Below are 15,455 nucleotides of genomic sequence, written 5' to 3' on the forward strand. Positions count from 1 at the left end.
TTCAAAATTTGGTATGGGTTACAATTCAAGGTGCTAGATTTTGTGAAATACCTTTTCTGCATCAACTGAGATGATCATGATCATGTTTTTTCCCCCCTTCATTCTGTTAGTGTGGTGTATTACATTAATAAATTTTTTTATTTTGAACCACTCTTGAATACCTAGGATAAATTCCACTTGATCCATTTTATATGCTTTTAATGGACTGTTGGATTCAGTTTGCTAGTATTTCATTGAGGATTTTTGCACCTCTATGAGATATTGGTCTATAAATTTCCTTTTTTTTTTTTGGTATCTTCATCTGGCTTTGGTATGAGAATGATTTTGGCCTGGTTGAATGCTTTAGGGAGTGTTTCTTCCTATTCAGTTTTTTGGAAGGGTTCAAGCAAAATTGGGGTCAATTCTTGGAATGTGGATAGTATTCCCCTGTGAAGCAGTCTGATCCTAGGCTTTTCTTTATTACTGATTCAATCTCTTTATTAGTTATTGATTTGTTTAGACTTTCTATTTCTTCCTGAGTCAGTGAAGGTAGCTGGCGTGTTTCCAGCAATTTGTCCGTTTCAACTAGGCTATCTAATTTGTCGGCATACAGTGGTTCACAGTACTGTCTTATAGTCCTTTTTATTTCAATGAGATTGGTAATAATGGCCCCCTTTTTATTTCAGACTTTAGTCATTTGTATCCTCTTTTTTTCTTTGTCAGTATAGCTAAAGGTTTGTCAATTTGCCAGTATTCTAACCTCATCTCCCAGTCCTCTCTGCTGCACATCCCTACTCCAGCCACTTACTACTTCCAAACACCACCATGCTTTTTCACCTGAATCCGTGCAGTCTTCTTGGCCTAGAAAATAGAAAAGGCTAGTTCTTACACTTGTTCAGATGACAGAACACCTGACATCCCCAATGCTCTTTTCAGAATACTAAATGATATTGATACATCAAACTTAACAATTCATAATTCTGTAATAAATATAATTCAAAGAAACATAATGAGAGAGAAAGAGAAAGAAAAGAGGAAAAGCCAAGGAGCAGAGCTGTGGGTATACTACGCCTCTATTTGTGTAGAAGAATAAAAGACTAAATTTAACCCCAATCATATCCATAAAGAAAATAATAAAATACAACTACTGCCTAAACACGTCTAGGACATCTCTGGAAGGTTACAGGGGCCACTGGTAACAATGGTTACCTCTGGGGACATGGGGCTGGAGGCAGACTTTCTACTGTATTCCATCCTATCCGTTATCCAGCCTCCACATTTATTCTATACGATCTTACCTCCCGCCTCTCAGTGAGACCGGAAGCTCTTAAGATACCGGTCTGGGTCATCTTTCGATCCCTCACACCGCTCCACGACGCGTCTCGTACTTCCCATGCATTATTACTTCACTGGATCTTCGCCCTCCGGTAAGGAGGCACATTGCCGTCATTCTCACGTTTGAGGAGTGTGGCTCGGAAGTCTAAGCGGTTCGCCCAAGGTCCCAGAGCAGGTGGGTGGTGGACAGGGATTCCAGGGCAGGCGTGCGTGATTCCGGAGCCCGCGCCCGTCCCGCAGTCGCCCGCGGCCTTCCCAAAGGCGGCGTCCAGGCAGAACTGGTGACCCACGGGAGCGATGGACAGGGCTCCTCTCCTGCTTCAAGGCGGTTTCTCGACCTTTTTTCGTGTAAGAATGGGAAGAAGGTGGCGGCACGCCTACCCGGGCCTCCAGGAAACCGGAATAGGACAGGAGAGGTGAGGGCCTCGAGTAAGCCCCTCAGCCCGCAGGCAGAGCGTGCAGCTCACTCAACTCGCTCCCGCCCGGCGGCGCCCAAACCAAATCCCGCGCGCTCCCGGAAATGACGCATGGGCTCGGGTGCCGCCCTTCCACTTCCGGCTTCAGGCCTAGGCTCGCGTGTGTGAGGGAGAAGCAGCTCGGTGAATCCCTGCGCACGTTTGCACGAGGCGAAAGGGCCATGGAGGACGTATCTTCGACCCCAGGCTCAGCCTCGACTCCAGAGAGCCCTACCGAACCCAAGCGGGAGTCGCTGGTGAAGAAAATGCAGGTGAGTGGCCCCTGGAGTGGACCATTCTGAAGCGTGGTGTCTATTGGCCTGTATCCTGTGGGGGTACCCGGTCAGGACCCGGGGGCCTGCTTGCGGGCTCCGCGCCTCGGATGGCCCCGGCGCTTTGGAGGGGTCGCTTGCTCCGTGTTTTTATCCGCCTGCTTCCCACAGTCCTGCGGCTTGGCCCCCTTTTCTTGGATTGCAAGTGTAATTGGGGTTTGAAGAGACACCTGGCTTTCCTTTCCAACCGTTTATCTTGCCAGGTCATTTAATTGTGCAAACCTCTTAGCCCTTTTTTTAAATGGGTTCTTCCGCCCTCTCCTGTCCGGGATCATAGATGGCAGTGTATTGTAAAGCGCTTTGTCCAGGGGTCTGGCTGGTCGTTAGCTCTCAGTAATTATTAGTTGGAAAAAAAAAAAGAGGAGGGGCAAATACTAAATTAGATTGAGATCAACTCTTTTTTTTTTTGTATCTCCACTTTGCAGATTAAAAAGGCGGTGAGAGCTCTGTTAGAAAATTCCAAGTCCAGGAAAAACGCTAACGACTTGCTTTTGAATGAGAAAGAAAGTGTCTTCTTAATGGTGGTATTATGGAAAATTCCAAGTAAAGAACTGAGGGTCAGATTGTAAGTTTTGATTTTCTATGTTTGCTTTTTTTTTAATTAGAGAAGATAATACATTTACAGAAAAATCAGGTAGAAAATACTGCGACGTTTGCTCTTTTTTATCTGTTTGGTCATTGTATGTAATAATTTCAACAATCCCAAGTTTGTTTCTAGTGGAAATTTTGCAAATTCAAAGTGAAAATCTTATATAAAATAAGTAAACGTGCCTAAAAGAACTATAGAAATTCAGACGTACTATAATTTCCTAGAAATATTCCCAGTTTTCTGGGGGCTATGGATTCTATTGAACTAGTTTTTGAGATAAAGATTAAATTAAGCAGCTTTTGTGTTTTAGCAGAACATATTATATTTTCATGTCAAGCTATTTCCGGGCTAAAATAACTGAGGTTCTGGGACTTGTCTTTTATACAGAAAAGCCATTGTGATTATACATTCTTATTGCCAGTAGTCTTAGGTCAGAGATGCCCTCTCTGTATTTGCCAAATTTAGCAAATAAAATAACGAATAATTCTTTTAGTATTAGTATGTCCCATGCAATACCTGGAACATACTTACACTAAGAAATTATTCCATATTGATAATGAAATTCAGATTCAACTGAGTGTCCTATATTCTAATAGGCAACAAAGTCAGCTTTGCTTAAGAAAGATGTGGTTAGGATAACTTCTTTTGTTTTTCCCATGAAGAAGGGAGGTGAATTTCTCAAATTCTGTCTAACCAGATTACCTTATTTATTGCTTTATGAATTCCATGTGGATTCTTTATTCCACAGCTTTGCTGAAGCTTCTGGAAAGCCTTCTCACCTCCTCTAAGATATTTTCCCAACCTCTTGGTGATTTCTAAGTGCCACATGCCAGCTTTGCATTATGCACTTTTTCTCTCATTTGACATGTCATGCCCTTGTATTGCTATCTCTTGTTAAACTAAGGAAATGTTTCCTCAAACATGTAGGCCTAGGCAGTGCCTTAATCCTGTTTTTATTATTATTTTTTAAGACGCAACGCAATATTCAACACGTTTGTTGGTTACTTTTGGTTTGTTCCATGTTTTCTGTTTTGACTGTTGAGTTAAATTGTCTGTATAGCTAAGAATTTCAAATACATGTATATAGAGAGAACACATTAATTGCACATGCAGTAATTTGGGTGTCTGTTTAGATTTTAAATCTTCTATCCCGAGTGCTTATTCAGTTTTGGACCTTTTGGTAGTTGTGGTGATGTCTTTAAATCTTAAATCTCTTCTCTGTATCATGGAAAGCTGAATATATATTTAAATATTGTATTTAGTACAGTATTTTCTTAAATAGCACAAATGAAAGTATTGAAATGACAGTAAATTTATTGTGTATTTTGCAGAATATAAAGATACATATTGTCTGTAATAATGTTTTATTCCTTGGCTCCTTCTCATGTGTTTTGCAGGTCTTTGCCTTACAGTATTCGGTCAGATTTAGCAGAAGTCTGTTTATTCACCAAGGATGAGCCCAATTTAACTCCTGAAAAGACAGAACATTTCTACAGGAGTCTTTTGAACAAGCATAAAATTGAAACAATTTCTCAGGTAGGGAGCAGGTTAATATTTTCCAGACAAAGTATTTAATTCAGTTGAAGTGATAAATGATGCATTGTATATTTCCTAGTATTTTTTCCGTTTTTCTCTTTTTAATTTAATTTTGGTGGTTTTAGGTAAGTGGCATTCTATCTTCCTTAAGATGGAGGGGGCTGTCGAGATTTGTTGACCTCAAAGTTGAATGTATACATCAGTAACCTTTATGTTTTGTAGATTACACAAATATGTTATTCTTCAGAGCATCCTGTATTTGCTTCTGATTTGGCACTTAGCATCTTGTTTGTAGTTGTTGATTTACTTGTCTTTATCACTCATCAGATGTAAGTTTCTTCAGATGGGATCCCATCTTACTTGTCTCAGCATCCTCAGCATTTAGCCTGGCACGTATTTGGCACTGAAGTGTTTACTTAGGTAGGTTAGGTGTAGCTTGAGGACATTTTAAAATCTGAATAGAGTACAAATTATTGCCTAAATATTGTTCTTGTTGTACAGGGTCTTAATTTTTTATATTTTACTCCTGTGTTTTCTAGATTATCCCCCTCCGAACTTTAAAAAAGGAATATAAACCGTATGAAGCCAAGCTCCGTCTCTTGGGTAGTTTTGACTTCTTCCTTACTGATGCAAGAATTAGGCGGCTTTTACCCTCCATCATAGGGAAACATTTTTATCTTAGAAAGAAGTAAGTTTCTTTGCAATGACTGGAATTTAGCAGAATGAAGTTTTATAGGTGTATATGTTTTGTGCTTTAACATCTATGTGTTCTTTTAGAGTTCCAGTATCTGTTAACCTTTTGGCCAAGGATTTATCAAAAGAGATCAATGAATCTATAGGTGGAACTGTCTTAAACATCTCTAAAACTGGTTCCTGCAGGTAGGTAAAGGGTATTCTTGTGTGCCGGTATCTATCTTATACTTAAGATTTCAGAAAATAGTGTTAATGAAACTAGATTTTTCTGTTAGAACTAAAATGCATTACTTAGAAGTATTCAGTTCTCTAGAATAGGGCCCTCTAACTACACTTTCTACAGTGAATATCTGCACCATCTGTTACAGTAGCCACCCACCAGCTACAAGTGACTGTTGAACATTTGAAATGTGTCTGAGATTGACTTTTTATTTTATTTTAATTCAAATTTAAGTAACCACATCTGGATAGTGGTTACTGTGTTGGACAGGGCAGCCCTAGCAATTAAGGAAAGGAAGAGAAATGAGATTAGCGCTTAGTAGCCCTGGGATTTCATGTCAACATATTGATCCTTTGACGTAAAAGTCACCTCAGTCTTAAACTTTTGAATTGATTCAGCATGCATCCTGTGTCATCAGCCTGTCTGGTGTCTTTGTGTTGGCACATTGACTTAATCTTGCCCAGGATACTAACCTAGGTAGAGCCCCCAACCCTAGGCTCAGATACCAGAAAAGACCTTTGAGTGTTACGTTTGCTTCTAGGTGGGCAGAGAATACAGCTCAGACTTTATTGTTGGGCTGAGAGGTGGGTTAAATTTGGCAGATTATCAGCTTTTGGGGGTGGGGGGATGGGTAGGAGGGCAAGTTTTAAACATTTTAAAATGCAATTTGCTAAATACTGATGGGTGCTTCTGGAGGCTGGGGAGTGGGCAGGTGCCGGTTGAGCAGAGCTGTAGAGACCGGCCCTCCCTCCCATGCCTTTCTACCCAAAGATAGCCCAGGAGCCCAGGTGGTCCCAGTGATTGTACTTCAAAACACAGGACAGTAGAAGTTTCTTGACTCTGGGAGGCCAGTCCTCAGCGAGTGTCTCCAAGTAGGGCTGGGCAAGCCCCGTGACCCTAGGTGTGGCCTCCTGCCTGTAGGTCGGAAGCCCTTTCAACTTGCTGTATTTGAGTGACTGGATTGCTTGCCAGATGCAGATCCAAGCCCTCCTTGCATTGGTTAGAGGCCGATGGGAAGCCTAGAAGATTGGCCAGAAGGTCAGAGGCCTGGCTCATGGAGTCGTTGAGTAACTGGGAGAACAGGACAGTACCATGAAGGCAGATAAAAGGGCAGCAGTCTCCTACCTCTGGGGTTTTTACAAGTCAAAATCCACAGTTTAAGGAAAGTGGAAAATTTAAAAAAAAAAAAATCTCAGACTATTCTTTCGTCTCCTTTTCTACCTTTTTCTAACAGTAACTTTCTGTCTTGCCTCTCTCCTTCCGTCTCTTCCTTTCTTCCTCCCTTCCTTCACCCCATCTTTACACCTGGGAAGCTAAGGAAATGTGTGCCTACAGGCAGGTGGTGAGGGCACAGAGTGGGCAGAGCCCTGTCTTTGCTTGAAAGGAGCACCAGTCTCTCAATTAGCCTCATTTGGCAGACATCTTACCAACAGCCTTCTCCTGTGGGAATGGGAGCACTGGCAGGACAGGGACAGGCGTCGGTGGCTGAGCTGTGAACACTTCTGGATTGCCACTTAGGTCCACACTCTTCTTCACCTGAAGGGATGGTCTTGGTCAGGGCCAGTAGCAGGCACCCCTCCCCTTGCCTCTTCTGGAGGTCGTTCCCCTCAGAACAGCTGGATGGCAGGTTTTCTAGGATGAAGGTGAAACTGGCTCACACAGCTAGGTGCCAGCTCCTTGAGTCATTCTGCATGGTATGACATTTGATTTCAGGTGTCAGGAATTTCTGGAACATGGAACCCCAACTTAAAGAAGATATTTAGTATATAAATATACTTAGTATATTTAGACCTAAAGATTTTAATGCTTTTTCGCCTCTTTTTAAAAAAAAAACTTTAGGATTGTGTATGTGTTCCTCACATAACTCTGCTTTATTTTGAAAAAATCTTTTTTTCAGATCTTTTATCTAATCCTTTCTTAAATTTTAGTACTATACGCGTTGGTCATACTGGAATGAAGTTACAGCAGATCCTTAAAAATGTCGTTGCTGTTGCAAAAGGACTATCGGAAAAATTGCCAGAGGTACATGGTCTTGCAGATTTATCTATTGATTGTTGATTTAAAAGAGGCGACATATGTATATATTATGCTACTTTCTTCTTCATTTCAGAAGTGGAAGAGTGTGAAACTCTTATACCTGAAAACTGAGAAATCGGCTGCCCTTCCAATCTTTTCTTCGTTTAAGAGCAGTTGGGATGATGCTAAAGGAATATGCCTTCCTGGTCAGAAGAAAAAAGTTAGTAAATTTTTTAAAACTTGATAGGCTGAATTATCAAGCATGTAAACCGACCTGGGGAGAACAAGTTTGCTGTTCCTCCCTGACTTTAGATTTCCAGTGATTATACTCATGTTCATTGTTACCATTTTACACGTGAAATTAGTTAATATTGCTGTGAAAAAGGTACATGAAGACCTAAATATTTAGTAGTTGTTAATAATTCAGTATTTTAATTTTTAACATCGTAAGAGTGCTAATTAGGCTTAGAAGAGGCCTCTGCTGTGGCAAGAGATAAAGAGGAAACCAGAATCTACTTTATTAAGTACTTTGTTGTTTATAGGCAAAATTTGAGGTTGCATTAGGCTAACAGACACTTTGATTTTGGTTTGTGGATCATTATTGCCACCAGTATTATCTCAGAAGAAGCCAGAACAAGAAGAATGCAGTTCATTCAATCTTTTGCTGTTTGTTAGATCTGTCTACCATTTTGTTAATTCTCTTTTCAACCAAATTTTTTGCTTTTAGAAGTTGGATGTTTCCTTCTTTTTCAAATCTGCCTTGTCACTTTTTTGGGTTCCTGTGACTATAAATAATCTCCCAATGTGTTTTCATTCTTTAAAATCTGTTAAGCCTATGTGTTTTATAGGTGCCTGATAATTCAAATAGCAGATGTCTCTGTGTTACAACTAGTTTGAATCTGCTGGTTCCTTAGGTATTTGGTTATCTTTGTGTGATGGTCATCATCTTTGAAAAATTATTTGTAGAAATACCTTGAGGCGTAGGTTGAGGATATCTTTCTCCAAAGGATTTATATTTACTTCTGTCAGGTACTGGGAGGCACACTCAGCCTGTGGCCACCTTAAAGCACATTGAAGGCTTGAGATTTCCCTGAATGACTCAAACCAAGCAATGGCTAGAAATCTGCCTAGGCTCCATTTTCCTGTGCATCTTTACCCTGAGCTGGTAATTCTTGGGGATCCCAGCTTATCTGTGAGGAAAGTCTCTTAGAATCCTGACCTGGTTTGGGTTCTGGGATTTGATTTCTCTCTTTACCCCTTGGTCCCATCTGTTAAAAGGAATCAGCAAATATTCTCAGGGTATAAATGGTTTCTCTGTTTTTGCTTATCCCTTTAGATTCCCATTTTAAATTTCTTGCAGTGTCATCAGCTCAAAGTGTTAATGAAGATATATTTTATTCCACAGTTTCACTGTTTTTATTGGGAGGGTGGTCCCAAAAAATAGGTTGCTGTTACTCAAAGTAGGATGTCTGAATTTTTTTGCTGTTCTTGAGCAGATTCAGTTGAGAATTTTGTGAATATGTTGAAATTGGTGGTTAAATTGTAACTTGGATACTGTTAGATTTCATTTAATAGTACTCTATGATAAGGATAATAATGTACCTCTAGCTATGTAAGCTTTCCTCTGTTTTAACTTTCAACCACAATCTGAAGTAGCAGAAGTACTTCTTTTTTTGGTAGCACCTTTATTAAGATATAATTTATATGCCATACAATTCAGGATTATTCTTAATTCTCCTGTTAAATTATTAACTTTCACAAAATGTGTAACTGTATACGTCAGATACCCAGATTCTGAAATACCTATATATAATTTATCACATAAAATGTTTCTTTGGCTGTGAATTGAAAGTGGAGTTCTTATTCGAGTGCTGGAAATGGGGTTTGTTCACTTAGTTTGTACATTTCATGGACCTTTCAGGTAGCTTATCAATTATCAGAACTGCAAATGCTAAATCTATGATATTTATTTACCAGCAGAATTATCCCCTACTAAAGTGATGTTTTGGGTTTGTTTTTTTTTTTTTTTGGGTGAGGTAGGAGGCAAAGAAGAAGGAAAAACTAAAGAAAAAAGAAAAAGAAAGACTGAAATTAAAGAGGGAGAAGAAAAGAAGAAAAAGGGAAATACGAGAGGCTAGAAAAAGAAAAAGCCAACTCCTTAGTAAAGGTCAGGTGCCTCCTGAAGTCAGTGGTGCTCCGATGAAAGACCCTGGCCCCCCGCAGGGGGATACCACAGGACATGAGAAGCAGGAGCCAAGCAGAGTGAAAGCCCCATTGAAAGTGGAAGATGGATCTGAAGAGGAGATTCCTCTTCTGGTACCAATGAACAAAATGCCTGCTAAAGTAATCGTAGAGGTATATTTATTAATACTGAATATTCCTAGTGGATTGATTGAGTGGTCGCTGTGTCAGCGGACCCTGTACTAAGTGATGAATGTTACACAGGTGAGAGGTATTTGCATAGAAATCTGTTGAAGTGAACCTGTTCTACTCAAAGATTTTCAGATAATAGGTGAAAAGTACAAGGGCAAACCCCAAGAAAGGAGATAGTTATGTGATTTACTTTACCCTTATTTTAAATAATAAAATTCTCCATTGTGGAATGATTCACACCTCTTGTGCACCTTGAGGATCAAGGAAGATTTGATCATATTGATAATTCTGAGAAAATCTGCCTATTGGTTTAAAAAGCAGGGTAGACAGAAATTTGGGCAAATGGTCCCATTTCTAAAGGTATGTTCTGGCTCAGCACCCAGCACATAAGTAGTCCTGGAGAATTTACCAGGGCAAACTTAGATCTTGTCTCTAAAATCTCTCCGTCTCCTATCCCTACCCCTAGTGAATTCTTCATTGAAATTTTTTTTTTTTTTTTACATGGGCAGGCACTGGGAATCGAACCCAGGTCCTCGGGCATGGCAGGCAAGCACTCTTACCTGCTGAGCCACCATGGCCGGCCTTCTTCATTGAATTTTGACTTTATGAGTTAGAGAAGACTATTTAAAGGAACTGAGTTATTAAATTTTATTCTTTGCAAATGTGATTTGTACTCAAGGTATCCAACTACTGAGAGAATGCCTCTTGAAAATGAGGTAGAAGTGGGTCTCTGAGAAACTTGAGGGTCCGCCTCCTCATGTGTTCCGAGAATACTCCCTAGGCTCTCTGGGCAGATCCTGTACTGGGAGTGCTGAGTGGTTCCCACCAAGTGGGAGGAACACTTGACCTACTTTTTATTTCATTGAAACAATAATCCAACAGCATAATGATTTTCATCTACTAGTAAAAATATTTTTTTAAAGAACCTCAAAATGCTATTGAAGTTGTTTTGAAATACATATATATACTCAAAATTAACATAATTGACCCATTATGTTAATTGTAGCAGTTTAGTCAGTTTTCTAAGAAAGTAAGCTATTTTTGTTGTGATAGATCGGTGGGTAATGTGTTAGAAATTAAACGATAAAAAAGCTGGGAGGATAAAAAGCATAGGTGACTGGGTGAAACTCTGAACTTATCTGGGAAATTGGATCAGGGTAACAAGTCTAGTCATTATTCACTAGAGAAACAAAGATAGAAAATATCATATATCATGGAGTGGTTTTTAAAAGTTACTACTAAAAATATGTTTAGTAAGAGTTTATAGTGCTTTGAAAAATGTTAATCAGATCACTGGGGAAAGGGCATAATGTAATGCTCAGCTCTTCAGATATATACTTAATCCTGGGGAATGGGGAAATGACTAAGAGGATACTGTGTGACAGGGTTATTAGGGGTTTTGGTTTTATATATTTATGATGTTTTCCAAACTTTCCACCATAATCCTCATTATATTTACTCAAAACCAGTTTTTGTTGGTGTATTTTTATTTTTTGTACCCCACTTCTGTATTGGACAGAGTCCATTGTTAGACTCTTGTCCTTGGATCACCAATAGTAGCCCTCTGGGGTTTGTGCTTCGAGAACCTGCGATTTCTGGCATGTAACACTCCCCCCTCAAAAGAGCCTCTGAATCTCATTTTGGGGATGGGTTTTTGTAAGAGGCAAATCAGTTAGTTTTCACACACAAAGCTTGAGAACACTTATTCTAACCCACATGGAAGGAATTTACATTTTTTTTTCTTTTTTTTTTTTTAACATGGGCAGGCACCGGGAATCGAACCCGGGTCCTCGGGCATGGCAGGCAAGCATTCTTGCCTGCTGAGCCACCGTGGCCCGGGAATTTACATTTTCATGTGCAGAGAGTGAGGTTCAGATCACAGATCTCCAAGCCATGCTCCCAGTGGTTACTTCCTCAGATCCCTACCCTCAGCTATAGAGAAGAGCTGGGTTTCCTTTGATCGCACCAAGGAGACTGGGATCCTTTTTACAATTGTTAATAATGGAATCCAGCTAACTTTAAAAACAATGGTGAGTCAAAAGAATAAGCTATTCCTTATCACATTGCACTGAGGTGTACCTTTTGGGGTTTACTCAATAAAACAAAACAATAACTGCTGTTATTTCAATATATTGTAGAATATATTGAAATGTTTTCAAAAAGTTGAAAAATATGTCAACTTTTCCCCCCAGACGTGAGAACTTTCTTCTTTTTCTTAGATGCAAACATGTGCCACAGGAAAGAAATCTCCAAAAAAGAACCTTGGTCCCAACACACCTCTAGGGAAGAAGAGAAAGACTCCTTCAGCTTTGAAGACCTCCAGACCTGCAAAGCCAGACACCCCAGGTAAAGGCCTAGGAAAGAAACCAAGAATCAAAGAAGAGACAGAGAAAGAAATCAACTCGTCACTGGGGAAAAAAGACCTAAGACAGACTCCAAAAAAGCCAGAGGCTAAGTTCTTTGCTACTCCTAGTAAATCTGCCAGAAAAGCACCCCAGATTCCCAAGCAGTGGTCCCCAAAACCCAGAGTGTCCCAGTCAACCTAAAATCAGCATCTTGACCAGAGAGAACATCAGGGCTACCTGAAGAGATTTTTAAAAATACCGAAGTCTTGGCCCCTGTTGCACTCTCCTCCGGGAGGGAGGCCTGGACTTAAAATATTCCTAAAAACCTCCACAGGTAATTCTGATGTATGTTCCTCAGTGTAGAAACCAGTGGTGTGAAGTAAAACCCGTTTTTTAATTGCTCTTCTGTGTCCTAATTTAATGGGAAAATACACTGCTTCTCTGTGGTTGTGTTTTTATTATTAAAGTTTGACATTTGCTTCTGGATATACTGTTAGCATGTCATATCTTACCAATTTTATTTTAAGGCTTATGATTGGAACTTTTTCCTTCCCTACTTTAAACCATTTGTTCACCTGAGCTCTGTTCTGCTGGTTTGTGCAGACATTTCCAAAGTTGGTCTGCATGAGAATCAGCTGTAGAGCTTATGAGAAAGATGGATTTCTTGACTCTCCTGCTGAGATCGTGTATGGTGCATCTTGGCAGGTCTAAGGTGGGGCCCTGGAATCTTTTTTTTTTTTTTAATTCCCAGACTGAATCACTGAATTGGCAGACATGGTGATGGAAATTATGAGGAGTCATTTGGAGAGGGATTGAATGGAATCCTGCCTACTAGAGGCAAGAAAATATTTATCTTCCTAGTTTCCTCCAAATCACTCCTCACCCTATGCAGTTGCCTGTGGCAACTCTAGGTTGGAAACCTGGGAAAGCATACTACTAAGAAAAGTTTGTACACTTGTCAGATACATAGCAGAGCAGTAGATGGCTTTTTACTTTTACTGGATTTGAATTTGAGTACACATCTCTAGTAGTGAGTGATGAGTTCGATGTAGTACATGGAGGTGCTCACCTGTGAAAGGCACAAGAGGGGCATGCTTCCAAAGATTGTGAGGTTCAGAAACAAGCATTGAATTCAGGGGCACAAACTTCAGGTAGTTTTCGTTCCAGTAGGGGATTTTGAGACTGCTTTTCCTTTTTAATGGTATAAGTTGATATCTTTTTTTTATTATGAAAGCCCCTAAACACAAAGTTATTTGTAATCCCACTGTCTTGAGTCTTTTAAAGATGAATATACATTTACTATGTTGTAGGGGTTTATCTTAATACGTTTGAAAAGCTTGTTTTCCATAGAAATTAAGTCCTATGGAAGGATGATCAGATGGATTTGACTCACTCACGACATTTTATGTCTCTTTTTTCACACAGGACAAACTCATGTACATATTCATGCTAACCTGTTCTCTGGATGATGTGATTATCCAGGCATAACTGTGTTTTTTAAAGTCATGTCCTTTGGCCAAGTAAAGGATTTATAACACCAAATTCTTTGGCCTGTAGCTTAGTCTCTATTGAATATGATGCAGCTGTGTACCTTTCTGATCCATCGTGGCCCTAATTTCACTGTAATAAACTACCATTGTTCTCTATATTAAGGAAAGAGTCACTTAAATTTCTTGAGTGGGATACAAGTGTTTGGCAGGAAGGCCATCATTAAGGATGGGTGATAGTTATGAGTTGTAATAAAAATTGTCCAAATCGTGGTACTGGGTTTTCAAGGCTTTGGAAAGACAAAGGCCCTGCCTGGCCAATTGGGCTGTGAGCCAATAATAGTCTACTTAGGGGCATGGGGACACCTGGAGATCTGCTCTGTAGGGGTCAGGCTCTTGTGGTTAAGCAGTTTAGTACATGGTTGGTGTTGGAAGTGAGTCCCAGGTTTCTGGAACCCATCTTCCATACCATGGAATTTCATGGACAAAACCACATCTACTGAGAGAAATGTTGAGTGTAACGTTTCTGTTAATTTGTTCAGGAACTTTAATGAGTATGAAAAGTTTAATGTTTTTAAATGCTTTAAATGTATTAAGGAATCTAAAAGATCACATAGTAGTTTACAGTCCCCTTGAGGAATGGTAAAATGAGGGTATGAAGAAATTGCTAAGCGTCATGTTGTCTATCACCAGACTGAAAACCCTTTCTCTACTTTTAATTCGTGGGTGTTTAAAGGTTTTAAGTAGCAAGGAAAATTTTTTGCCATCTATTTAAATATTTGAAGGTGGTTCTGCACTTTCTGCATTTTTTTTTTTAACTGCACCTGTCTTCTCAGCCTACAATTAGTGTTAATATTCACAAATCTCCATTAGAGATTTCCACCTGGACATCATGAACTGTAAGAAATCCTCAAACCTTGCCTCCCAAAGGAATTAGTACTTGTGATGAAATGCTGTAAATAAAATATTGGTTATGATTATTTCACATATATTGGTACTAGAGTGGAAATATGGCAAGTTGTGTTTTAACCTAAGTTCAACACTGTCTTAAAATGATTAATCTCTTGTTATTAAAAACTCAGTTTGTGGCATTTTCTGTAAGAAGAAAATAGGGCTTCTGTATAATTGACTCACCTAAAAAGATGTTTCTTTAGCTTTCCAAAAGACATTACCTGGTAATATGAGTTAGACACTCAACTTTTCATTATAGATTTCCCTCAAAATCTATTTTTCCAGTATACTCAACTTTACAGTGACCCAGGCTCAAAACTTTGTTGAACTCAGCCACCAAGTTATATCAGTTTTCCTTACATTCCAGCTATCTATACATCCTCACATCTTTTAACCATTAAGTTCCTACAGACTGCCAAGTACAATAATTAGTCTTGGGAAATTAATGCATAAGACATAGCTTCAAACCTTTTTAACCCTACCTTAGGTAGTGGCAACCTCAGAATTTGATGTAGAAAGAAGCAGTTTGGCTGCAAGGAAGTGGGAGCTGGGGCTTCTTTTGATGTCTGTACTACCCAAACTTCACTATTTTAAACGTAAATACTGTGTTACTTGGGGAAAGGGCAGGGGGGTTGGGGAGAAGCGGTCCAAAGCCTCTCTAAGCCACTCTGACTCTTCCTGAATGGAGAAAGGGACACCAGAAATAAATAAATGAAAGAATGTAATGTACCCAGCAAAACATGCACCGTGCAAACAGAGCCTAAGAGTTATTTAAAAACAAAACCAACCTTCAAACAGCTTCCCAAAAGGGGAATGGCCCTAAGGTTGTACTGTACTAGAGATAATCTGTGTATACAGGGTACATTAAAATGGCCTTATACTATGCCTGCTGTATGGCTACTTAGTTCTTTTCACTCAGCAATGCGTCTTAAACTTCTTTCCATTATCAGCACATATAGACATTTTACCTGCTTAGTATCCTGTTGTATGGATTATTGACGTACCAGAACTTAACTACTTCTCAATTGCTGAATCAATTCCACATCTTTCTGGTTCTTTGCTAGTCTGAACAATGTTGTATTAAAAATCTGTGTTAGAGCATATATATGGAAAAGGTAGAGTCAAAGGTGAAATTGTGAAAGAT

General features: G+C 39.5%; 1 protein-coding gene across 3 annotated transcripts; it reads left to right on the forward strand.

Moving 5' to 3' along the window:
• The first annotated feature begins 1,819 nt into the window (after positions 1-1,819).
• On the forward strand, positions 1,820-15,196 carry RSL1D1 (ribosomal L1 domain containing 1). Of its 3 annotated transcripts, none has more exons than XM_077141775.1 (9): positions 1,820-2,041; positions 2,527-2,666; positions 4,088-4,226; positions 4,766-4,914; positions 5,004-5,105; positions 7,068-7,161; positions 7,250-7,375; positions 9,196-9,510; positions 11,748-15,196. In XM_077141775.1, the coding sequence occupies exons 1-9, from the start codon at positions 1,835-1,837 to the stop codon at positions 12,072-12,074; spliced, it is 1,599 nt and encodes a 532-aa protein (XP_076997890.1). In that variant the 5' UTR covers positions 1,820-1,834; the 3' UTR covers positions 12,075-15,196. The 3 variants fall into 3 exon arrangements, with proteins under 3 accessions (XP_076997890.1, XP_076997891.1, XP_076997892.1); XM_077141776.1 differs by having other exon boundaries at positions 9,196-9,498; XM_077141777.1 differs by lacking the exon at positions 9,196-9,510.
• Positions 15,197-15,455: the final 259 nt, after the last annotated feature.

The sequence above is a fragment of the Tamandua tetradactyla genome, chromosome 23 (assembly GCF_023851605.1).
Source record: "Tamandua tetradactyla isolate mTamTet1 chromosome 23, mTamTet1.pri, whole genome shotgun sequence".
In the NCBI taxonomy this organism is placed as follows: Eukaryota; Metazoa; Chordata; class Mammalia; order Pilosa; family Myrmecophagidae; genus Tamandua; species Tamandua tetradactyla.

What these genes read in the sequence shown, in the direction of transcription:
- RSL1D1 (XM_077141775.1), top strand. Translation starts at nt 1,835, where the DNA reads ATGACGCATGGGCTCGGGTGCCGCCCTTCCACTTCCGGCTTCAGGCCT. An exon ending in TCTAAAACTGGTTCCTGCAG is followed by an intron (nt 5,106 to 7,067) that starts GTAGGTAAAGGG and finishes CTTAAATTTTAG; the next exon opens with TACTATACGCGTTGGTCATA. An exon ending in TTCCTGGTCAGAAGAAAAAA is followed by an intron (nt 7,376 to 9,195) that starts GTTAGTAAATTT and finishes TGGGTGAGGTAG; the next exon opens with GAGGCAAAGAAGAAGGAAAA.